Here is a 26,349-nt window from a genome sequence, read left to right as displayed (position 1 = left end):
GCTAATTAATGCCATCAAGGATAGAAGGGTGGCAGGAGGGAGCAAAGGCAGAGGAGATCCTTGAGGGATGTGTAGGCATTATTTTTGAGTGAATAATAAAGCCGAACCACAGGTAGGGAGTGAGTTTGGGGGCAAATTCAGGGTCTGTGTGCTCTGTTGGGGACCAGGGAGGGACTTGGACCATTCACATACTGGTTGGATTGCAAATAATTAGAACATCACAACATAGTTCTAGTGTATTTTCTTGTAATTGTTCTATTTAACAGCCTTATAAATCCTGTGGCTACACAAAGCATAGAATCTTCTCATGTTCTTACTATAGGGATGCATTTCTCCTTCTCCTTTCAATGGCCCTTCCATTCCAACAAATGGAGAAAGACATGATGAAAAGCAACGTGTTTACCACACATAATGGAATTATTATTATTATTTATTTGTATTTCTGTAGCACATATGAGCTCCAGTCGTGTACCAGGACTCCACTGTGCCAAGGCTTTACAAACACAGGACAAAATCATGGTCCGTGCCCCAAGGAGCTTACAATCTAAATATAATACTTAAGACAACAGAGGAGGAGTATATGGAATCAATGAGACACTTGGTCAGCAGGATCACTTATATGATAGTCTAAATATTTTTGAATCGGAAATGAGTCTCAGTTCCACTTTTACAATAGTGCAGTTTTGTGTGTGCTAAATACTTTTTATTTTGCATATATAGAATATAGTGCCTAAATGCACCTCCCTCTCTGCACAGTAACAAACCCTGGAACGAACGGGGATGCAATACAGCAGGCAGAGACTAGGGATTTGGAAGACCCTTGCCTCATTCACTTCCAGCATGGTAATGGAGAACATAATTTAATACAACATAAGGGACAGATCCACAGGACCTTTGCCTATTCACTGTGCACCCCTGTCTTGTTCACTGTGTATTAGCCACGCTATACATGGAATGAGGCAGGTATCTTGCAGTTTTTAATCTGCAATCATATGGATTGTATAGTCATGCATATGCACAAGTGGGCAGAGTTAGTTTTGGATCCAGTTTTGACTTTGACATTTTCACTGCCTTCAGACTCAAAACAGCCATTTCTGAATATTAGAAATTTGTGATAAAGACTTTGTGATGAATAAACTCTATGTGTATAATAGGAACATTACAATTAAGATGTTCAAGAATCTTGCAGTTATTAAAAACAAACAAAACCGCTAAGCCTTAAAAGGTATGGAAATGCCCATAAGGTAAGATAACTTATATAAAGATTGTTGACTTTAAAATGTCTCTATCCAATTAACAGTATTGACATCTAGACATTTATCTTTCACATTTCACAAACAAATGTGACCGTGACCTACAACATACACTTCAGAACTCTCTTAACACACAATTATTCATATATTTTACATAGTTAGATATGCATGCTCATGATGTATGTGATTAAAGTGTTTGGAAGTATGTGTTGTGGGTCACTTTACACATCCCCAATTTGGCCTATTGCTAATAAATAAAAACCTCATGGACCAAATGGTGACGTATGAGGATCAACATATGTGCCAAATAAATGTTTCTTTTAAATTAAAGTATTTGTTATATAACTCCTCGTGTCAATTCTGGGCACTATGTAAAATAACCCTCCTTTCAGTGAACTGCTGATAAGTGAGGACCTTTATTGTGAGCCATGGTTAAATAATTAAGAGCTCTAGATGTAATTGCCTACAGCATACCTGTTCTTAACAGTAACTGTAGGTTACCCACTATATTTAACATTATTACTTTGAGTGCTTATATTTTTTCCATTACAACACTGTATTGTATGTGTATGTTTGCCCAGAGTGTTGATTTGTACATTTCTTGATTAGCAAATACATTGAGTGTTACTATCTTGTGTGTTTTGAAAGATAGAAAGAAGTTGCCAGATTTAAATGACAAACAACAATAATGTGTTAAAGCCAACTTTTTTTTTAAAAAAAGCAGCCACTAATTTTGGGTGTCCAGCGTGAGGCATCTCATTAGACATTTGGTTGTCTCATGTTGAGCAGACAAATCATTGACCACTACTGAAAATTTGGCTGCATGGGACTAGGAAAATGTGGAAAACAAAACATCAGGCATAAACAGAAAAACTCATCGAATACTTATACAGATCATGGGAACTTCTGAGATGACAGAGAAACAAATAGAGTTTCTATTATAATAGTATTAATTCATGAAAGAAAATATCAGTGATGTCTAATTGAATATAATTGAAGTCTGAGAACTAGGTGATGCATTGGACTGCAACAGTGTTTTTTCCGCCCTGGCTTTTTACCTTTTGGATAGCTGAATTCCAGTGTGTGTTTGTGTCAATTTCTAGAAATCTTTAGTGCACATCTGAGTGTATTTAAAAAACGTCAGGGAATTGAGTATGATGATTTGGCATTGGCTGACTGATTTCTTGAAAGACAGATCCAGGTCTGTCAAGCAAGGATGTTGTGGGTCCAAAATGAAGTACACTGGCAGAGCTCTGTGGGTAAATGTGAAGAGCATTTATTGGCACTACTGTAATCATTTCTATTCTATATAAGTCTTTTATCATGCCATCTCCATGGTATCTTACGTTCATGACACTGGAGTCACAAGACACTAGAGATTGATTAATCTGTACATATTTTACATTAAAAATCGTAATTCGTGTGTTTTATTATCATATTAATGTAAATTATCAGTTTCCTGCATATAATAGGTTTAAACAGTGCTCTAATAAAGCATGTTCTAGGAATGAAGATGAGTTGCCCTTAGGATATGCATGACAGTGTACACATTTGTTTATAGATCTGTATTAAGGTTTGGAGCTTTTAAAAATTAGAAGGTTCAGTTTTGTGTTGGGCTAAGTTACCTTGATTGGGGAAGTGAAAAGGTTCTTTGGGGCAGAAGTGATTTAGCAGTTAAGTGGAATCAAATAAGAATTGGGAGGATTTGTAGCAGTGGGGTGGCTTGTGTGTCTTTGATAACGGATTGGGTTGGGAATTGAGACGGTTACATTTTCTCTTTCTCGTGTTTTCCGGTGCGGGATCAGATTGGGTGGCCTTGTCTGGAAGCAAAAATGGGGAACTGGATAGTTTTGTGTTTCTAGCATCTGTTACATTAATTGGAAGTGAAGGAGCTGTAATTGTAAGAGTGGAAAATTGTTTCGGGGGAGGGAGATTTGTGCTGGGTTATCTTAAATTGCTGCCCTCAAGATGTATTCTAAGTTATGAGAGCACATCTAGACCATGTGGTTAGGTGCCATTTTTGGCATTTTTATAAACCTAAATAAATAATGATTTGATGTTATTTAGGCTGGGTACTGCATGCAAATAGATCTATAGGATTTCCACAGCTGGCACAGGGTCTGGGCCATCATGTGAGTAAATCTAAATAATTAATACTTCTGTAGCCTCTTCCATTCAAGGATCTACCTAAGTACTTATATGGCCCCTATCACCATTATCTGAGTAAGTCCCAACTATGTTTAGATTTATCCTTTCAACATCCGTATGAGGTAGGGAAGTGTAGTTAAGGCAGGGAGAGCAGTTGGGGATCCAAGTCCCACTGACAGTCATTGGGATTTGGGTGCTTAACTCCCTTAGGATGCTTTGAAACTTTTAACCCAAGTGACTTGCCCAGGGTTTTACAGATCCCTACAGTGATGGGGCCCATATAAGTACCTAAGACAGAACTTGGTTGATGTCTCAGGAAGCCTGTGGCAAAGCAGGAATTGAACCCAGATCTCCTGAGTCCTGCTCCAGAGCCTTAATTCTTCAAAGTGTTTTGCAAGCATTAATCAGTTGAGCCTCATGGTACTTTCTGTAAATTAACCCCATTTTTCACATAGGTGAACTGAAACACAGAAAGATTGCACAATATAGAAGTTAAGCGAGGAAGATGGTGCTAGCTGAAGATTTAGGATCCCCAGGTTCTGCCACAGATTTCCTTTCTGACCTGGGGCAAGACACTTCAGGCTCTCTGTGGCTCAGTTCCCTTCTGTAAAATGCTGATAATAGTACTGCCTTACCTCACAGAGGTATGGATGCACTCAGGCCGCTACGGTGATGGGGACCATATAAGTACCTAAGACAGAACTTGCTTGATGTCCCAGGAAGCCCGTGGAAGAGCCAGGAACAGAGCACGATTCTCCTGACTTCTAGTTCTGTGCTTTAAATGCAAGGACGATCCTGAAGTTTTGATATTTGTGCTCTGCATAGCACTTCCTTGGTGGCAATCATGGTTGGGCTGGGTTTGCACTTTGGGTTGCACTCAGTGCATAGAAGAAGATAATTAGAATAAGAACGGAAGGTGTGTTCTGCACTAACATTTCCATGTTTCCTTCCTTCTCTTTACAGCATTTTGTTTGCAGACATTGTGGGGTTCACTAGTTTGGCATCACAGTGCACTGCTCAAGAGCTGGTGAAGCTTCTGAATGAACTCTTTGGCAAGTTTGATGAATTAGCTACAGTAAGCATGTCATTCTCTTTTTCTTTTTTCTTTTCCTATTTATTTTGAATTGCTTTTTGAATAATGATGTCTTGGGTGGATTACATATGTTAGAGACATGAAATAGATTGATCGCTAGTCCCATTTCCACTGTGAGGCCCATAAATCATGAGGTGCTAACGTTTCTGTTCATTGATTCATATTCTTGAGATAAAGCAATCCATTTAAATGGTAAGAAAAGAAGCTGTAGTTGTTACTTTTAAAATACTTTTTCTCGGTGCTCTGTACTGGACCTGCTTGCAATTAATCCAGATAAGTATTAAAAATGTAAATTTTTGCCCTGGATAGAAAAGAAATAGTATAGTGGAAAGTGTGACTATTGAATGTATAGTATAACACCACTATGTTTTGGTGATAAGAGTTCAGAGCCTCAGTTCAGTTCCTCACTGACAGTTGCGCATGTCACAGAAACTGTGATGGCTCATCAGAGAGGCTATTATGGATGTAATAGATGTATTATGATTACAAGTATTTATTATCTAGTCACAGCACCCACAGAGTAGCTGTTGCCTTATGGAACAAAAGGACAGACACATTTCTTGCCCGTAAGATCTTATGTTCTAACGGTATAAAGACACAGCAGTTGAGCGATACGAACAATTGGTGGGGAAATTGGAGAATGGCGGGGATTGCAGATGACCAAATGAGTTCATGAGGTCATTCTTGTGTGATGCCCATGTCCTATTCCAAATTATGTTCTATATTACGTACAAAATGCTTCCCTCAACAAGCATCCCTTTCAGGAGATAGTGCCCTCTTAATCAAGACTCTCCATTCCTCCCCACAGAGCACTTAACATCCAAAAACATCCCCCTATGCACTGTGCTCTCTCACCATCCTACCATCTCCTCTCCTGACTCCACACAGCTACATAGAGTGTATAGTTCTGCACCTCCCAGGGATTAGCAGCCCTTCACTTCCTCAATACAAACCGCCTGCCCATGTATTTTATTCTGATGCCAAACCTTTGGGACATATGAATAGTTCCCATCCCCTGCTTCTTTTTCAAACTGGCTGCTGATAACATAGCTGGCAGTGACTCCTGGGTGGAAGGAAGTCTCCTGCTGTTTGGGATACCAGGGAGTGGGGAGGGTGTAGTCACCTATGGGCCCTCCTCATCTCTCAGTTATCTGAGGGAATGGGCCTCTACATAAGGGTCATCACAGGTGACCAGGACCAAGCTGTAAAATGTCAGTTTCCGTCTTTGAGGAGTCTAGAAACTGTGACGGAAGACTGTGACTGAACTTTCTCTCCCATTCCTTAAAGTCTCCCCACCCAATGGTGTGCAGGCCCAAAGAGGTGCTCTGGATGGGCTGCTGCCCCCCCCCCCTTGTCCTATTGCTGCAGCAACTCCGACTGAAGTGTCCTCCATCCCTCTGCATCATGGACATTTCTGGTCTTCTCAATTCCTCACCCTTCAAGTGTAACAGATACAGCTTCTGCTGATGCCATGTTTGTTCCCAGGGGTCTGGCTCCACCTCAGAAGATGTTCTTTCTTCCTTAGCCTGTATGGTGGGGGATAGGGTGAGGACGGGCTGCTAGGGACCTTGTGTCCCCTGGGGCCTCCCCCACATGTTTTAGCTGTTTCTGTAGGGCCTGCCTACAGTGTGACAAAAGTGAGGGAGGAATTCACTTTTCCTTTTAAATCAAAGTAGCCTAAAAACTTGCCTTGTGTAGCACGAGAAGCTTCTATAATTATCTTTAAAAATTATTCAACCTCAGAGCTGCATATTAGGGACGCCAGATGCACCAAACACTAACATGGACAGAGCTGATTAGACTGATGGCCAAAGTGATGGCTCCCAAGTGACAATGGATTTAGGTGGGAAGCTTTGCATCATTTCTAAATGCCAGCACAGCTCCATGAAAATCAACCCTGTGTGACAGCAAATAAGCATTTGGGCCATTCCCTATGTCCTTTCCACTTGAGCGCTTTTCACAATTAAAAAAAATGATCACTGATCACTATGAGCCTGATCCAAAGTGCACTATAGTCAATTGGAGTCTACCAGACATTCAGCTCAAGGTATCTGCTCTATTTTCTTTTTTAAGGAGCTAATAAGAACAAACATTTAAAATTAAAAAAAAAAAAAAAAGAAATATTCAAACTCCAGGAATTCCGTGGAACTCATTCTTCTTAGTTTGTTTATAAAATGTGCCTACAGCTGTGGCAGCCCTGGCGTTTGGCCATCTCTGTATTGGATACATTCTGATTGAGCAGTGTTATATCTATGCTGTTAGGTTGCCTGTCTTTCTCCTGATTTTAATAAGGGTACTTGCATTTCCCCTTGTTCTATTATTTCCATAAGAGGTCTCTACCGCACAATGGGTGCTACGGAGGGGAGGTCAGAATGAGGATAACGCCTGTGTCAGGAGACAAAGATGAGCCTAGTAGTCAGGTCATACCAAAGACAGCTTGCGTGGGCCCCAAACTCCCCTTTTGGAGGGCATGTGCATTGAATATATAACACTCATGGTAAAGTGATTGTCCCTCCCACCAGCTCTCTTTTAGCTGTTCTGAGCTCTCATCTTCTCTTGCTCCATTCCATCTTGTTGACGCTTCGTCTCCTGCAGTTGTAGCTCCTATCTATTCCCTGTTATATAACATTCATTTCTAGCACTGTATTTCTTTTCTGGGTTCCTTTCACAAAGGTAAGACACTCGCCTAGTGAGTAATGTAGCGAAAGCATGGACAACCTTTGAGAAACCAGAGGAGAAAGTAGATTCATCCTCTGAAGTTTTCAGTGTGCCATAGAGGTTCAGCCTCAGACTCAGAGGATTCTTTAATGAAGACCATGAGGATCATGCATCATTTAAGTGATCAAGTTTTCTTGCAATTCCTTCTAACAGCATCAGGAAGACACGGAGGTGTTTCTTAGCATTCGAGTAGAACTCTAATCAATGGTTCACAGTTATTCCTACACAGTTATCTATTCTTACTTCTCACTTTCCTTTCCTCCTCTTTCTTGGAACTCAAAAAAACAAGTGTTTGCTACCCCAAAGAGAGAGAATGGCTCAGAAGGCTATCTATCTAAGGTACTGATGTGTAGAATCTAAGCAGCTCACAATCTTTAATGCCTTTATCTTCACCCTTACAAGGTATCCTCATTCTACATATGGGGAACTGAGCCGCAGAGAGACTATCACTTTTCCAAGGTCACACAGGAAGCCTGTGGCAGAACAGGGAATTGGACCAAGGTCTCGAAAACCTCAAGCTTATGTCCTAACCACAGGACCATTTTCTCCTCTTCTAGGAAAGCATACCAAAGTCTTCTTTCTGCTTTGGCTGAATTCATGCTATACCAGAAAACCATCTAATTCTTATGTTTTTATTTTCTTACAGTAAATCTGTTTCTGCACCGGGGCCTATACATCTAATGAGAACAGGATAGGCCTGATTCTTCTCTCATGGTGTATCTACTCTTGGATATTCCATACCATCTTTTCAGCACTGAAGCAGGACGAGTGCATTCATGCAAAGGGCGACAATAAAAAAAAATCTAGAACATAAAACTAACCCAAATATAAACACTACAGGAGGTCTAGGGTAGAGTTTTAAAACTGCCTGGTTATGCACCTGCAAGATAGCTAGTTGCACATAAATCCCATGTATGTGAGTAGCTGTGTGGAGCAACTGGAAAGATGAAATCTACTGCCCAAACCCAGAGCCAGGGTGCATGGTTGCTACTGCAGCCTATGGACTAGAACAGCCTAGTTGAGCTGCTTGCACTGGATATTAGTGCTGCTGAAACTGCATAAACAAGAATGTGTAGCTTCTCCCCAGTCCAGCCCCATAGTGTCCTGAGCCAATGCACGTGGAGCCAATGGTGAAACTGTTTACATGGCATATAAATCTCTGTATGATCAATCCACCATTGGAACTCTGGCCCAAACCCAATGAGGGGCTTAAGGCCTAAGGTACTTAAGCAGATGCATAAATCTGAAGCCAATAGGACTACCATGTACTTAAACATATGCATGTGCTTAAGTACTTTGCTGAGTGTTTGCACTCTGCATCTTCACTTCATGGGTGAATTTCATCCTCTGAGTGGGGCAGTGAATTCCCCTCCCACTTCCTAATATCTTACACACAGGTTTCCTCTGAGAATGAAATGAAATCTCCTGTCTCCTCTTAACAATGCAGAGGCATGAACCAGCATTTGCATGCGACAGTAGTTTGTACTGTACTGCAGCAGAGTGTGAAAGAGGACAAAACCTGTCTTTTATTCCTGCAGTAAAGGGAGTCTTGTAATTGTCTCTTTCAGTCAGATGAAGTGTGCACAGTGATACGTGATTCTTTTCACAGGGATTCTAATCTGCTGATTAGAACAACTCCTGGATGTGTTTTGTACCTGATTAGTTCAAAACCTTAGTCTGTGTTGGTTAAAAACAATGGTGTGCATTAAAAGTCAGGGTGTGTGGCAGAGGGGTGGGGAATGCAAGGAAAATCTACAGTCATTTAGTGGCAATGGGTATGGTCCCTGTGACTCATGAAGTGTGATCTATGATTGTAAATTGCGTGTGTTGTTGGTCCTCAGGAATCACTGTTAACTAGAAGTGGCAACTTGTGCCAGCCCTTGGTAAAATAATTGCTCTGTCTCACAAAGGTAATACAGGAAAATGATCCCAGACACTACTGCAGTAAGTGTAGTAGCAGGAAAGGGCAAGTATAAAACAGAATTTACTTATTGTTAGTAAATCTTATGGAAACAGATGGGCTTGAACATTTCTCAGCATTAACATTTTAATAAGGTTTTTTTTACATTTAAATAGCATCTTTCATCCCAAATGATCCCAAACTATGTTAAAATCTATTCTAATAATCATTAAGGGCTACATTGAGTCTTTGTTCCTAGCACTGAGTATTGGGAGGCATGTAGCTTGAGCTCTGGAGAGGTTACCAAACAATACCTAATATTTCTCCTTATTCCTCTGCCCTGTTATTGCATAAGAACATAGGAACTGCCACACTGGACCCGACCAGTGGTCCTGTGGTGTTCCTACCGCTGAAAGTGACCAGCACCAAGTGCTTCAGAGAAAGGTGCAAGAACCTGGCAGGAGACAACTATGGGATAATTTGGTTCCAAATAGAAACTTTCAGCTTAACCCCCAATAGTTAAAGATGGCTAATGCTCTGGAGATGAGGATGAATATCCATTCCTAAACTCTTATATATTCATTTACTAATTGCTATATAAATTTGGATGCTCTTTTTATTCACCTCTAGCTAATCCTTTTCTAATCCTGCTAGGCTCTTGTCCTCAGTGATAGCTCAAGGCAGTAAGTCCCACAAGTAAATTGTGTTGTGGTTGTTGTTTTTTTTTTTTTTAAGTATCTTTGTCAGTTTCCAATTTCCCACCTTTCAATTTCAATGAATGTCCACTTGTTCTTGAATTATAACAGTGTGAATAGAAGTTCCTGATCTACCGTCTCCATACTATGGATTATTTTGTATATTTTTGTCACGTCTCCTCTTATTTATCACCACTCTGAGGTAAATAGCCCCGGTCTTCTCAGTCTTACTTCATGTAAGAGTTTTTTCCATTTCCTTAGTCTTTAACCTTTCCATTTCTGCTATGTCCTTTTTTACAATGATGTGACCAGAACTGAACACCTTTTTTTTTTTTTTTAGGAGAGGGCACACAACTGATTTACGTAATGGCATTGTAATATTTTCTCTGTTATTCTCCATCACATTCCTTATGCATCCTAATATTTTGATTGCTTCTTGAGTGCTCTTTTATACTGAGCAGAGATCTTCATTGAACTGTACACATTGATGCCATGTCTTTTTCTGGAGTTGATGCAATTTAATTTAGAACCCAGTGTATGAGCAGGGGAAATGATTCCCTCCAGCATGCACTACTTTGTCTTCAAATTTTGCCTCCTCGCTGTTCGTCCTGTTTTCCAGATCATTAATAAATCCATTAAACTGCACAGGTTCTAGCGTGGAATCTTTTGGCACCCTGCTGTTAACCTTTTGCAATGATGAACATTGACCATTTATTCCTACTCTTTGTTTCTCTCTGTCAGCCAGTTTTTGACCCATGACAGGACTTACAGACCATGCTTCTCACACTATGCCTGTTTATTTCCTTTAACAGTGTCTTCTTTAGGACTTTGTCAAAAAGACATCTTGAAAGTTTAAATAAATTATTCAGTGTTTCTCAATGACCGGTCCACGGACTGGCACTGGTCCCTGAGATCTCCCTACACAGTATAGGAAGCCGGTCCCTGTCATCAAAAAGATTGAGAAACACCGATTATCAACCAATTCTTCTTTGTCCACTATTTCATTGACATGTTCAAAGAATTTCTGACAGATAAGGAAGGCACAATTTTCTTGGCAGCACCTATGCTGGTTTAGATACTGATATATCTTCTAGTTGTTTTAGTTTTAATGATAACTTCAGTCAGTTCACCAGGTACCTAAAGTCTTACTGGAGTATAAATCCCAGGTCACTCTCTTATATGGTGTGACACCTCCCAGGGGTATCCAGGGTTATGAGGCACCTGGGTATCATCTGCCCTTACCATGAGGAAGTCATGACTGTGCCTGGTGTGGATCAACTCCCTGACTCCTTGCCAGCCTCTGGCAATTCAAGCAATACCGTCCAGTCCTCCACAGACCTCACTGTCTCTATGTGGGTTAGCAGTAAGCACTCACCATGCCCCAAGTCCTCCAAGCATCCCTCTGGAGTGCCCAGTCCGATTCATTGAATACTCAGTTTCTCTACTTCCAAAGGAATGATACACATCAGGTTACTAGTTTAACTCAAGATCACTGCTCTGTTTAACACAGAGCTCTTAGATACCTTTATAACAAAAATATATTCATTATCAAAGAACAGAGATTCAAAAGAACAGAGATTCAAGTGGTAGCAAGTAAAAATATTAGAAACAAATGATTATGTATAAAACATAGTCATGACATTCTTTCTAGAGCATAAACTTAACTTTCAGCACATTCCCCTGTCTCCTCCAGGATAGCTTATCCCAAGTCCTTTTTTCCTAGCATTTTCAACCAGGATGATTGAAATTCCCATTTCATAAAATCAAACCCATTGTAGCTTATCTTCATAGATGGAAGGATGCCAGAGCATCTCTCTGCATCCCCAGATAAACCAGATCAGACCTTTGAGCTTCACCTGAAAGCAGCTTTCCCTTCCCACTGTTTACCTCTTCCTGTTAGTTCCCTTCTGGCGTCTTCACAAGTCCTTCGTTAGTGTTTGACTCAGGACGCTAATCAAATTCTGTTGTGAGACACACATTGGTCCACCAGGGGGATAAGTGTATTCCACCTCCTGTCTGGAGAAGTTTGTCTCAAAGCATGCTATCTTTGTGTAACCTGTCTTTAACTACAAGGCCTAGAGAACATAATTTTCAGCCTACATACATAACTTTTCACATATTTTCCATCCATCCATCTCACAATGATTGTGATGACCACTGTGACAGAACCTTTCATTAGAGACCTTATATGACATTTCTTGGTGAACCAGTGAATCCCTGTATCCATGTGTATCTTTGTGCTCTCTGCCAGTTGACATCAAGAAGTCCTTGGGTCACATATGATAATTTATTTTAATGAGAGAGTGCATATTTTTCTTATCAGCTCAGCCACTTCATCCTTCAGAGTTCTTGCAAGTATGCCATCTGGGCTGGGTAATTTTGTTTCTTAGTGTGCCCATTTGTTCCAGCACTCCTTCTTCTGATCTTTAATTTGTGGTAGTTCTTCATTTTTATTGCCGGAAAAAATAGGTAGCTTCCCAACATTCTGTTTGGTGAAGACTGAAGCAAAGAAATAAATTAGCCTCTCAGAAATATTCTGGTCTTCTTTAATTGTTCCCTTTAATGGTTGTGAGCTGGAGCAGGTTCCCCCAGCTAGTGGTTAGGGCCCAAGGCAACAGTCACACCTAGTGATTTGTCCCCAGCAGCAGCTCTGCCTAGAGCGTGCAGCTCTTGAGTGGCAGTTCCACCTAGTGGCTGCAGTCCTGGGGCAAGGTAAGGGAACCCAGGCCCTCCCATTCCACTGGGTTTCAACTTAGGGCCCTGGGAGGCTGGTTTGGCTTCACTCACCCGCTAGTGTCTTATGTCAGCCTCAAGTCGGCTTCCCTGGATCACTTCCTACTCATTCTGCATCCCTGCCGGCCATCCCTGGGGAGCACTGCCTTCACAGCTTCTAGCACTGGTCTCAGTCTCCAGGTGCTGTGGTTTCCCCATTCCCTGGTTTAGTGTGGGCTCAGCTTACGTCCTTCCCTGGAGCTCCCAGAGCATGTTCTTCTCCCTAAGCTTTCTGGCTGCCTCTTAAACCCCTCCTCCAACCTGAGCATGCTTGGCATGGGTGGAGGGGCGGGGGCTCCTTATCCCAGAGTTGCTTTTCAACCCCCTCCTGCCCAGTGAAGGCTTTATACTCCCTGTGACAGTGGTGAACACACACATTTCCCCACAGGCTTCCTACACCTAATATATATAGAGAAGTTCTTACTATTTGTATATATGCCTTCTTTCAAACTCCATTTTTGTCCTACACCTAATTTCCCTCTTACAAATTGCCTGTTGTAGTCTATGCTCTTTTCTGTTGGCTTCGCTAGGATTGGACTTCCATATACTGAAGGATCTCTGTTTGGTTTGTATAGTGTCTTGAATGTTAGTCACACTGGTTTATTTCTGGCCTTCCTACTTCCCTTTAATTTTAGTGTTATGCATGGTCTGAGAATAGAATCCATGCCAAATCTAAATATTTTAATTTATTTACTCTTGGCTTTAAGACCTTTTTGACTATCTTTTTTGTTTCTGTGAAATTCCTCTCTTTCTAAAGTTAAGTGCCAACTTTTGGTACCTTTCCTACCTCAGAGATCTTGAACTTATTTATATTGCAGTCACTCTTATACAACAGCTTAACTGTAGTTGCTTTTTGAACCAACTTGTTTCTTACTTTGCACTACATCAAGAATAGTTTCTACTCTTTTGTGTTTTACAACTAGCTGTTTCAAGGAGCAATCATTTCAGAAATTGCTTCTGTAAACATTGTCCCATTGTGACCAGTTAATATATACAGATAGTTGAATTCCTCCATGATTGTCATTTCCTTAAACATTGTCTCTTTGTGCTTTCTCAGAATTGTGCAATTGTGCAATTCATGCCTGGTGTGGAAACAGTTAGTAGAACGTAGTTAAAATTCTTATCCTGCCAGTATTCTTGTAACATAGGATTTGTATCAACACAAATTCAGTTGTGGTCCTTTCCACTCAGAATTTTTATCATCCTAGATTCTGTGAAATCTTTTAGATACACTACTCTTCCCAACCCCCTTTTCACCTGAGCTGTTATGGTATTACAGCATCCCTTTGATTTTTCTCATTTCACCATATTTCAGTAATGTCTATTATGCAAGTTCATCTGCCGCTGCCAGGCTTTTACACCTTAATAATTTTCCAAAATATTCCCCTTTGTGTATGCCTTAATTTTCCCATGTATACTCTCATCTTAAAATGACATTTTTGGAAAGCTTGAACAAAATCTGTTTGTAGGGGTGACAGGCTGGGAAAGAAATTATTTGCACAGCCTGATTTTTTTAGCACTTGGCTTTTCAACTTTGATGTCGCATTAATGCTAGTCGTTGCATAGGATGTGCATAAACCATGATTGAAATACATCCTTCTAGGGGCACAGGCTGAAAGCTAGGCATAAGAATGCTACATGCCACACTATATAACAGTTATAGTGGCAATGGAAAGTTTTTGTTTATGCCTGACATGATATATTGCTCTTACCTAGGTGCCCTATAGTAGTCAAGCATGTAAATTAACATATGTGACAATTAAATGGGTTCTCAACCTGGAGTTTGTGACCACTTTGACATTCCCATATTGCTAAATTAGAGAGAGATCCTGACAAGATTAGAGGAGAATTCCAAGGTGGGAGAGGTGTTCCACATATGAAAAAAATTGAGTATCCACTGGATTCTTGCTAATTAACATACATAATTTACAATAACACTAAGTAAAATTGTATGAAGCAAAATGTGTCTTTCATTCCACTGTTACCCTAAATAATTCTGCTTTGTTTCATCTCTAATATAGTTCTCAGGATGGTAGGAGATTTACTATGTCTTCACTTCATCTTCATCAACACATAACTGAATTGCAAATTTATATATGCTTGACTGGAGACAGCCAATTTTGTGCCATCAAAGCCATCCAAGCCATTTGCTGTGGAACTTTCTATATTGGAGTCAGATTTGTTTTTCTTTTCTATTATTCCTCACATTTTGTAAAAGGTCTTACTTCCCTTTGAGCCCATGCTCACTATTATTGCTACGATCATGTTTCCATTACCCAGCTAAATTGAACTTGGTAGAGACTTGCTGGCTGCTCGTCCTTAAGCTTTCTATCTGCATGGGACCATGGAATGAAAGAAAACTAGTGTAACTTTGTAAAACTTTTGTTTCAGACATTAAATTTCAGAAAGGTGATTGCACTGAAACCAAGAGGTTTCCTTAGCAGTATTCTTTAACCTAAAGTTCAAAATTAAATGCAGCAGAAATATCCTTCAAATATAAATACTATCATGTACAGTATACAGTGAAATCCTCTTATAGTTAAGTCATTTGCTTTAGACAGCATAACTTCTCTCATAAGTGGAGATTCCCTCTCACTAGAAATGTTATTGGCACACTGTAGTGCACTGAAACAATTTATATCTCTCATGCTACTTCTCCATAGCAGGAGTTTTGCTACAGTGCCTCAGTTCATCATGAGCAGCTGTATACATCTCTCCTGACAGTCACCAACAGAAAATAGAGGTTTGGCATGCCTCTGGTATTCCATAAGCCATTTTCCCTTACTTACAATAGCATATGGACATAGGAATTTCCATATCATATCAGACCCATGGTTCATCTAGTCCAGCGTCTCCTTTCCTACAGAGTTTAGTGCTAAATGCTTCAGAGGAAGGTGCAAGGAACCTCATAGTGAACAATTGCAGAATATCCTGCTCATGAAGAAGGTTTCTTCTTAACCCTCATCTGTTAGAGGTTGGCTTATGCACTGAAGCATGAGCATTTATATAATTGTTGCAGTTTCATTTTGATTTTACTCCTACTTAGTGTAACAGGGAATGTTCTCATTCTCCAGATAAATGGCCAGTCCTCTTTTGAATCCTGCTAATCTCAATAATATGTTATAGCAGTGAATTCAACAGGCTAGTTATGCATTATATAAACAGTTTTCCTCCTCTTTTGAGTTTTACATTTGTTGCCCTTCAGTTTTGTTGATGGTGCCCTTTTCCATGTTTTTTGAGAAATGGTAAATAGGAGCATCCAACCGATGTTATCTGCACCATTCATTATATTTTGCACACCCCCTGTTTTATTAATCTGTTCTCTAAACATTCTTCTTTCCATTCATCCAATCATTTTTGTCACCTTTCTTATTTTTGTCATTTTCATCACCTGGTTGATATTTCTGCAATATCCTTTTTGTTTATTATTACACAATGAGCAGAGGTTTTCACTGAGCTGTCCGCAGTGATGTTCAGGTCTCTTTCTTCAGTGGCTATAATTACTTAAGAGTCTAATAAGACACATGAGTAGCTCAGGTTACTCCTACCAATGTGCATAGCCTTGGATTTCTGAACCAAAAATTTCATCTGCCTTTAGATTGCCCATTCACCTAGTTTTCATAGGTCCCTCTAAAGTTCCTAAGATCCATCTCTAGACATGAATAACCTAAATAAATGGGTTCAGACTGCAGTTTTTTACACTTGCCTGTTTACTTTTTCTTCCAGATCATTAATAAATAATTAAACAGCACCAGTACTAGAGAGGACATTGTTGTTAAATTTTTGCCGTTGTGAAAATTGACTTTTTATTCCTAATCTTCTTTTTCTCTTAGCCGGTTTCTCATCCATAGTTTTCAACCCAAAACAATTTAGGGAATGTGTAAATTGCAGTCACAGGGTGTGATTGCATCTTGGGTAGGTGTACCTGAACTAGTTTTAATCCAGCTAGCTTGAGTACCAGGAGCAGCGAAGCTGTAGCAGCACAGGCTTCAGCATAAACTAGCCACTTGAGTAAGTACCTCGGGTTCTGGGCGGCTTTGTACAGCCTATGCTGAAGCCTACACTGCCATGGCTTCACTGCTACCAATACTCAAACTGGCTAGAGTACGTCTACATGTGCTATAGTCACACCCCATGATTACAGTTTAGACAGACCCTTAATTTCTCTGATAGCCTCTTATGAAGGGCTTTGTCAAAGGCTTTTTGAAAATCTAAAATTATGTGAGCCAGTTATGCTTTATCCATTATTTTACTGACATGCTTAAAGAATTAAAATAAAATAGGGAGACATATACTATAAGAGATACTTGATGTAGCATGAGCCTCAAATATTTTGTTGCCAAAAATATCATAATGATTAAGCCACTGATGGCTTGTTCCTCCTTCCAGAGACCACTTTATGTGAGACGGTCCGACAGGAGGGCCTGCTCCACTCTATCTAGTCACTGTAGTTTCTGCATGCTACTTCAGAGACAACAGAACCTTCGGGTGGATGGGATTGTGAGAGTGGTGCAGAGTGCCTGCTCCATCCATCCTCCAGGGACCGGAAGACTCTTCTGCCTAATAGGCTTCTAAATCCTTCCTGACTCCCTGTAACCTGCACAAAATGTACCTTTTGTCAGCAAGACACTCATTTTGAATTAAGTTCAAGTGATCTCATAACTGCACTTGATGGTTATTGAGATGTGTGCTATTTTCAGCACTCATGTATTGAACAAGTTTAGTAACAAAGGGATGGTGTTTTTATAATTACTTTTCCACATTCTTCAGGAGCTCTTCAGTATTGTTGACTTAAAATGAGCTGTTTATACATTTGCTATTTCTGAATAAATAACACTTATATAACTCTCATTAGATTAACTCAGTTGGTGAAAAAAAGAAGCTTTCAAGCTACCTGAAGAAGAGCTCTGTGTAGCTTGAAAGCTTATCTCTTTCACCAACAGAAGTAGATCCAATAAAATATATTACGTCATCCACCTTATCTCTCTCATATCCTGGGTCCAGCACAGCTGCAACAACACTTCAAACAATGTATATAACGCAGCAATAGCTATATTTTAGTCTTTTCAAAACACTGTATTTTTTAGAGCTTACAAATTTTCCTTGGTAGGTGTTCATTTAAGTTGATCAAGTGGTCAGTTGGTTTACTAATTGAAATAAAAATTACCTTTCTTGGGGGAAAAAAGGTGATAGATTAAAAAGAGGGAAAATGGGTGATGCTTATGAACAACACAGTACAGATAACACTATTTATTCAGTTTCATCAGATGCCACCTGAGGTCTCCATTATGTTCAGATTTCACACTTTTAGTGGTTTATCCCAAGTAATATCCATTGGCAGGAGAATACATTTCATGTATGATGTAGGAAGAAGAAGTAGGGGATATTGCCCTGAAAACAAACAACTTTAGGTTAGCATCTAGACAAAAACTTATTAGATTCAGGTTATGTTGAACACCCATACTTTTTCATTGCCATTTTAAATAGTTTCAGAATTTCCAAGAGGTGCATACAATGAAATATAATGCATAAGCCAGTAGGCTGAGACGTTGATCCTGCAACTACATTCCTGTAGACAAATCCCTACACCGGCCCAGTGCCCCACTGAAGTGAGTTGCAGTTTTGGGATTTCTTTTTAATCTAATAATTTATGAAAATATCATGGAAGGGAACTCAACCATCCTTTATTATTCTTGTTTTATATTCTAATCTGGTATGTTTCTTTCCTGGACTGACACAGAAATAAAGTAGGCAATAAGAATAAAGAGATTTTTTTTTTAATGTGAATTTAATGCAGTATGGGAGTGTACATTTCGTGCAATTTGGCTTTCACAAAGCATCCCACAATTATCACCTTTTCATCATTAACCTTCATCAATAACTGAATTTAAGGAGAATATTTGAATTTACAGTGTGAATGTATGTTTGTGCAATGTTATACCCATGATAATCTATTGTTCTCCTGCTTCTGCATAAAATATTCTAACCTAAAGGAAAAATCTGTAAATTTAATAGGGATGAAACCAGCAAAGATCTATACATTTTTAATAGAAAATGGTATGCTGTCAGTAGGTCTTTTTAGCCATCCTATAGATTTCTGTAGTAGAGATATACATTACTTCCCTATTACATTCTATAGGGTGATTCAAAAAGCCTCTAAAACCATTAGTTTTCTATTAAGTTTAATAGGTCTTTACAACTGGATGTGTTTTATTAAACTGAAAAAAAGCGAGACTGATCACAATAGTGACATTACTTATTATCACTCTTATAGCACATCTTCAACATGAAGTACAGTCATGAACTGAAGACTAGGGGCCTTATCTTGTTCCCATTGACGTCAAAGGCAAACATTCCATTGGTTTTTGGTGGGAGCAGAATTAGGCCCTCGATTAGGGAAAAACAGATTAAACATTGAAACGGATAATTTTTTGTCTTGTAGTGATATGATCCCTGTGGGGTTTTTTGTTTCTGTTCTAACAATCATTTTATATTTAGTCCCTAAAACAAGGATACAACTTTGATGGTTTCAGTCTGTGTTAAATAGGCTAAGGCTGGATCCTGAGAGTTAGATCCTCAGCTGGTGTAAATCAGTGTAGCTGCATTGAAAATCAGTGGTGCCAGGCTAACAGTCCCATGTCCCTAATTCATATGAATAGTCCCATTAATGACAATGGGCTATCCACATAAAGGCTGCAGGACCAGAGCTGCCAGCAAAGTGTGTGGCTATCCTGCTCACTGAGGACCAGTGTAGAGGAACAGAAAAAGAGGGGAGAGGGTGATAGCAAAGAGAAGTGAAAATGGGGAACAAAGAGAAGTGAGGAAAATATGGAAGGAGTGAGGGAGCACAAAGAGACTGCTCTCTCAATCAAGGACCAGCGACTTACTGATCACACCTGTAATCACCATAGATTGAAGACACCCCAAAGATAATAGGGAGGAAATGAGTCCCTGCAGTCCTTCCTCTCTTCTGTACTGGCTAGCCACAGAGATGGGAGCTCACTGCACCATCTTGAGTACTTTCCGGTTACACTCCCTAGAGCTCTTGCACAATCTCTCCTGGGGCTTCAGTAGGAAAACCAGAGATTTTTGTTTTAGCAGTTTCCCTCCCTTCTTTGACATATGAGGGGGGAAATGGACATAAAGGAAACATATTTTTTTAAAAGACTAGGACAGTAACGTTATCTCCCTACTTTAAATGATTCCAAACGTGTGTGGAGGAAGAGGGCTGAAGAGCTCAAGAGCTGTCTTTTTTGCAGCCTGCCCAGATGCGACCCAGCCTCTGTTCTGTGTGAGGCCAGTCTCATGACTGCAGCACAATGGAGGCAGGACTGAGAAATCTGACAAAAGCCTGGGTTTCTGGCCAAAAGCCTGAGCTTAAGTAGGAGCTTCCCCTGAGAGGGTGAAGCTCAGCACCATCTCCAGTACAGGCCTGAATATGTATATGGAGGGTCATTTTTGCTGTTCGCTTTTTTTAAATACTCTGGTTCTTGTAATCATTTTAAATAGGTTCTTTAGCAGTAACTAAACTCACATTCATTCTTCCTAGCCTATATAAGAGCTAAAAATAGTAATATTGATCATGTCCATGAGCCATCTGGGGGAGAGAGTAGAGCTGTTGGAGTCTGTGGCGGAAGAGATTGGGAGCCTTGCTTCTTCTTTTTCTGGGTCTTGTTAATCCTTACTCTAACTCTGCACAGTAGAACTGAGCCCAAATTTAGCTCTCATGGTGAATACAAGTTCTTTCTGTATCTCAGCTGATACACATTTTCTTTCTTTTTTCTACTAATATAAAAAGTAACTACTTAACAGATATCCAGTCATGGATTGTGACTCCAGAAGGGTTATACAATAAACTTGTTTGAAGAGCATAATTGCAAAACAGGTTACCAATAGGCTTACAGAAAGTAAGATGGATCCATATGTCAAACATTGGGTTAACTGTATTTAAGTCACATAGGGTCAAATTTATCCCTCATGTAACTTCATTGAAGTTAATGGAGTTATCTTAGGGATACATTTGGCATTTAGATTTTAAAAGTTAGTTTAATTTAACTGGTCTTCATTTTTTGCTCGTTTATTGGTGCTCAGATACTATGCTGTGGCCCAGATAGATTGTTGCAACCATAGAGGCTCCTCTGTGCTTTAGATAGAGAAGTATCTGCTCCCTGCTTGGTAACTTTCTAACACCTGTAAAATAAACTAAAAGCGTCGGTCACTACTCCTATACTTGAGCTGCACATGTAATTTCCAGTTTGGGCAGACGTACGTGTGCTAGCTTTGATTGAGCTAGCACCTCAAAAATAGAAGTGTAGCCATGGCAGTGCGGGAATTAGTTTGGACTGTGTAGGTACCCAGGATCCTGGGCAGGATTGCACTTGGGAGGCTACCCCTTCCCAGGCTGCTGCGGCTATACTTCTATTTTCAACGCGCTAGGTCAAGCAAGATGACTATCCAAGACAGAAGTTACCCTTCGACCTTGAGTGTAGACATGCCCAATGTTTTCAAAGTGTTGACCTAGGACCTGTTCATGTAACAACACATTTCTCACCTGTCCTGTTCAAAAAGAGAGTTGCATTGATCAACAGTATGATGTCCTGTCCCTTTAAATGTTCAGAAAGCTGTGTGGTTTCCCCCCAGCCCCAGTGCAAAGCCTCACTTTCATGCTAGTTTCAGTTCTTCAGCCAGAACAATAAAGCTAGCACAGCAGATAGCTATATGTCCATCCACATCTGCCGGTCTATCTCCTTTGCTGGCACCAGAAATATAACAAACAAGAAAGCAATTCTACTGCCTGTTAGAGAAGGGCTCTCAGTGATAGTACTAAGTACTGAGCCAGCAAAACATTGGCTTCAATGAGACTAAAGCATGTATCAAGAGTTCCTAAAGGTCAAAACTTTGTTACTACTTCGTCTTCATCTGTGTATTCTGTTCCCTTTATTTTGTTAAAAAATCTGTAACCTCTGAGCATGAAATATAATTTGGCTTGGGCGGTCCAAGGGGCTTGATCTGATGTATCTGAGATGCAGTTTTCTATTCCCTGTCTGGAGGTGGCTAAAAAGACTTTTGCAAGAGACCTTGAAAGGACGTAAAAATAGCAGAACTCTTTCTGAATCAAGAAAGCTCCCCTTGTCCTGCTCAGTGGAGACAAATTGGTTTATAAGCCACTTGGTTGAAAATTTAAAGGTTACTTAGCAACTTGAAAGAGTCTGCCATCTGTGAAGTTGTAGATTTAGGTCTCCACCTGATACCAACACATTTCTCTCTTGCCTGGAGGGAATTCTCTGCAGCCTCTTTTGGAAGGATTTTGATAAAACCCTGCAGGTGGATGGCCTGATTGGCTAGTGCAGTGGGCTGGAAATGCAAGCAGACCCTGGTGCCTTCTATTTTATGCTCATGAGACCAAAATGATCAACTATCATAGGAGCCGCTTGTATCAACTGTGACTTGAATTTATAACTATCGTTGTTGGGGAACTGTGTCGACTTAGATGTTTTCTGGGTGGTACAATAAAACAAAATAGCAAAAAAGAAAGGGCTTCTTTTGCTAATTTGCATATCAAGTTAAAGGGATTGTTCTCATGTAGATTCACTATTAGTACCTGAAATCAACCTCATATGGAGAGAGAGAAGAAAATCAGACAAGCTTCTAGAGATCACTGTGTATTAGTCAGCTGCTATAAATAGATATGAATGAGGAAAATAGCTGGTAAAGAATATAGTGGGATTTTTTCAAAGCAGTGCAGGTGATTTAGCCACAGGTCCTCCAGAAGTGTTTTTTGTTTTGTTTTGTGGGAGGAAGCTAAAGGGGGAGGGAGTTCACAAGCTTGTCCCTTCCACTAACAGAAGCTGGTTCAGTAAAAACGTGCTATTGCTTCCCCTACTGCTGGAGTCTTTTATGGCAGTGGGAAAAGGCTCTGGCAGCAGGGAGTCAGAGGGACAGTACGCTGCTAAAAATAGCCATGTAGATGTGTGAGGCACTGCTTGGACATGTAGAGAATTGTGTAGGATATGTACCCTAGAATTCAGGCATGAGGGCACTCTATTCTGTTCTATTTGCCTAAGCTCTCCCTCACTGTCTACACTGTTGTTTATACCCATGTAGCTGGGCATGCAGTGTCTGTATTCTACACGCTGTTGTAAATGTAGACCTACCTGTGGGGCAGGTGTGATCAAATCACTGAGTCTTAGATTTTCTCAGGAAGAATGTGGATTTTGGAGGAACTGAACCAGTCAGATTAAGAAATTTGTTGGACATTTTAAATCTTTTTTTTTTCTGGGCCAGTTGATTCAAGGTTTACCTGAAACATCACTGCAGGAAAAATTGGTCAGAATAATTTTAACCTTCTCTTATCATATTCATACTAAGTAATCCCAGGAGGCATATGCCTTCATAGTCCCAGCCATGAAAGTTGGATCCTTTATCTGATTTAATTAATTACTGTGTCACAACTCTGGCCAGGGGTTTTGTGCAGTCCTTGTTACAATGGATAACCTCATATATCCTTGTCTTTTTTCTTGTTTAACTGTTATTGCCATATTCTGGCCTGGGGTTTGGGGAAAACCTGCATGGTCCTGCGTTGTTGATTAGGACTATACATTAATATTTCATATCATGTACCAATTACATTCACTGAATTTCCTGATCTCCAATTTGTTGTTACCTTTCATCATTCAACAGTCCCAAACTAATGGATAACAATTTCAGCATAGCTCTGTGTGTGAGGTCCTAGCTGGCAGCAGTCCATGGGATCACTGGAAAACACTTTCATGTCAGGCCTCTGGACAGAGATCTGAAAAGCAACTCAACCCCAATGAATGCTGCATTATTACTAAGCAGTGTTCTAGTTTTCAAGTGGTGAAGGTTCTGCTGAAAATAATATAGCTGTCATCACCTCCCATCATTTCTTCTTCAAACTCCAGGAGATTTAGTCAGACACTTGTACTGAAGAACTTGCCAGCCCATGTAAATATAAGACAAATTCAGTATCAGTGTATGACTGTGTCTTCTGTTCTGCCCATATGTCATGTTCACACATTTAAATTGAGAATGAATCTGCCCCCTCTGATTTATATATTGGTAATACAGACCAATGAGCATCTTCTTAAAAACAAAACAAGACACCACCACCATAGCAACAACAACAACAGAAACACCTGCCTTCTAAACTACAGATGGGTTTGAGCCACAAATTCATCTGAATCCAAACTTCCCCAACATTTGGAGCCTTCTGATTTGAACTATTATAGACATACAGTCCAGATGCAAAGTCTGGATCCAGACATACTCCCTGTTTGTGGCTGTTAAGATATGGTGTTTTAATCTGAGGCATTGCTATTGGAAACCATACAATCAAGTGTTACATTGCAATCTGAAGTTATAATGCTGCCCAATTGAAGAATGCTGGACTGATTACCTTATTTGATGTACGGAAGGTGACAGTTCAGCATTAGGACCTCAAAGTTCCTTGCATTGTGGATTGTTTGCTATGACCACATAAATTTTATATGAAAAAAATTGTTATACAGAAATATGTCATTTCTACTGTAAATATTTTTTAAAATCTATTATTCCTGTCTGTTTTTATTAAAGGAAAACCACTGCAGAAGAATTAAAATTCTAGGCGACTGTTATTATTGTGTATCAGGATTGACCCAGCCCAAAACAGACCATGCTCATTGCTGTGTCGAAATGGGACTGGATATGATTGACACCATCACGTAAGTATCTCAGTCATTGTACTCCGGCTTGAGTGCCCCATGGGAAACCATAACATCCCTGTAGCATTTGTGATGTGTGTTATCAAGGAAGTGGCGGTGTCTGTTGGAACTGTGCTCATTTAAACTTTCACATTGTTTCATTTGTGCCAGGAGAGAGTCTTGTTTTTACACAGGGTACGCTAGGCATTGCTTTTCTACTCCATTTAATCGGTTTGATGAGAAAAAGTGAGTTTGTGTGTGTGTGCATGCACATGCCAGTGAGGGGGAGAGAGAAATTGGGAAATCATGAAATACCAGTATTACTATTTGCCATAGCAATGTGCATTGAACCAGTCGGCAGGGAATCTAATTCCTGCTTGTTCAATATTAAAACTACTCTCAGTTCACCCACTTGTATGTAAATTCCAAACTGACTGTGAAGTATATCTGTCATGTGTGTTCCTATTCCCAAATCAATCGCTCACTCTGATTTTTGCCTTTGGATGTCATTTTGCAACCTTTTTTTGATTTTGCCTTTCATCAGAGATGTAATGTGAAATTCATTTTGCCTCTCAGAAAAGTTTTTGTTATGCTTCAGAGCTCTGAACTGATTGTCATTTTACCAAGAGGCAGAAGTGTGAATGGGAGAGAGCTGTGAATGGCCTGCTGGTTGCTAAGCAAGAGCTGGAAATGTTTTTCACAGACTGACGTGGGGAGAGAACAAGTTGTGTGATTTCTTCACTACCACGTAGCTAATATTTTACAGACAATATAGATGTGCACACACAGACAGATAGATATTCATATTATATATAAATAAACACTGAGGAGTGTAATGTTAATGCTTTTGGACTAGATTACGGTTGTGCCACAAGCCCTGTGGGAGTGACACTCCAAAAGCCCTGTTCTATGGGGGGGATAGTAATTGGCTATTAGTTCATACCAGTAGCTAATTACTACCCCTGCCCCTTGCACTGGTCGTCCCATTGAAGAGAGGGACCTGAGCCAAGGCTCCACCTCTCCTCATTACTCCCTACTTACCTGCTTGGGGGAGGAAGAGAAGTGGTCCTTACACACCTGCAGCCCCTTAATTCCCAGCACAGGTACATAAACCAAGGTACAATCTAGCCTTTTATTTGTAAGCAGTAAAGCAGGCGGTAAAACATTCTGTGCTATAATTTTATGTAGAGTGATGAAAAAAATTAAAACAACTTGAAGTTAAATGATTTTTTAAAGGCATCATTTGTATGTATTTGTAGTACTTAGCAACATTTCAGTACTGATTTTAAAGAAATATTATGAAGGACCTTTAGTTCCTTACAATGTAGTTTCTTTCTCTCTCAATCTGCCTTCCAGTTTTTCATCAGTATCCCATATATGTGGAAGCAATATCCATGTGTTATGTTGCAGAGCCATGTGATAAATAAATTAGCCTATCAAGTTGATTGTTTCACCTTCTCTCTGCTCACTGATCCATCTCTCTCAGGACTTTCCCGTCACTATTGAGTAGTTTTAAATAGCTGCCATATTTGTCTGATTTTTAAATCAGCTTGCCAAATAAATGTTTCCTTTGCAGCCGAAATGGGGAATTTGCAGGTCCCCCGCTCCCAAAATTCTAATTGCCCAAGTTGTGTGCCATACATATAAATAGCTGTACAGGAGCCAGATCAGGCTGCTTCATGAAGGGGCTTGGAGCTGTGGAAAAATGTATGGGGTTCCCCTCAATGATTATTATTATTCCAAATTATTTTGAGGGATGGGTTTGTCCCCATTGAAGCCATGGCAAAGGACTGTGTCTTCCAAACCTTGCAGGCACCTTTGGAGGTAGGTGGCAATAGACACACAATTCAATGTCTCCATACTAGTTCTGGAGCTTTCTGGTGGCATGGCTCTATTAGTCTTTCTCTAAGGATAGTTCCATAGTGCAGAGAAGAATCTGAGCCAGCTGGTGGCTGTATCCCATTTCTGCCTCCTTGTGGCAAACTAGCTCAGGCATGATTTGATTCTATGTCCCATCTATCAAAACAACCAACATTTTAAGAAGTTTGGATCAACTTGTACATTTTCAACC

General features: G+C 40.0%; 1 protein-coding gene across 2 annotated transcripts in view; it reads left to right on the top strand.

Moving 5' to 3' along the window:
* Positions 1 to 26,349, top strand: part of ADCY1 (adenylate cyclase 1) — a 206,066-nt gene that overhangs the window by 85,657 nt on the left and 94,060 nt on the right. For both annotated transcript variants that reach the window (XM_067550338.1, XM_067550337.1), the window contains exons 4-5: positions 4,365 to 4,476; positions 24,172 to 24,299. In XM_067550338.1, the coding sequence (XP_067406439.1) occupies positions 4,365 to 4,476; positions 24,172 to 24,299 (240 nt within the window). The remainder of the gene's footprint in view (positions 1 to 4,364; positions 4,477 to 24,171; positions 24,300 to 26,349) is intronic.

Source organism: Emydura macquarii, unplaced genomic scaffold, assembly GCF_026122565.2.
Source record: "Emydura macquarii macquarii isolate MOO-44397 ecotype Brisbane River unplaced genomic scaffold, CSIRO-AGI_Emac_v2 contig_1263, whole genome shotgun sequence".
Lineage (NCBI taxonomy): Eukaryota > Metazoa > Chordata > Testudines > Chelidae > Emydura > Emydura macquarii.
The sequence above is the reverse complement of the archived record's forward strand: the minus strand, read 5'-3'. Positions and strand labels throughout refer to the sequence as shown.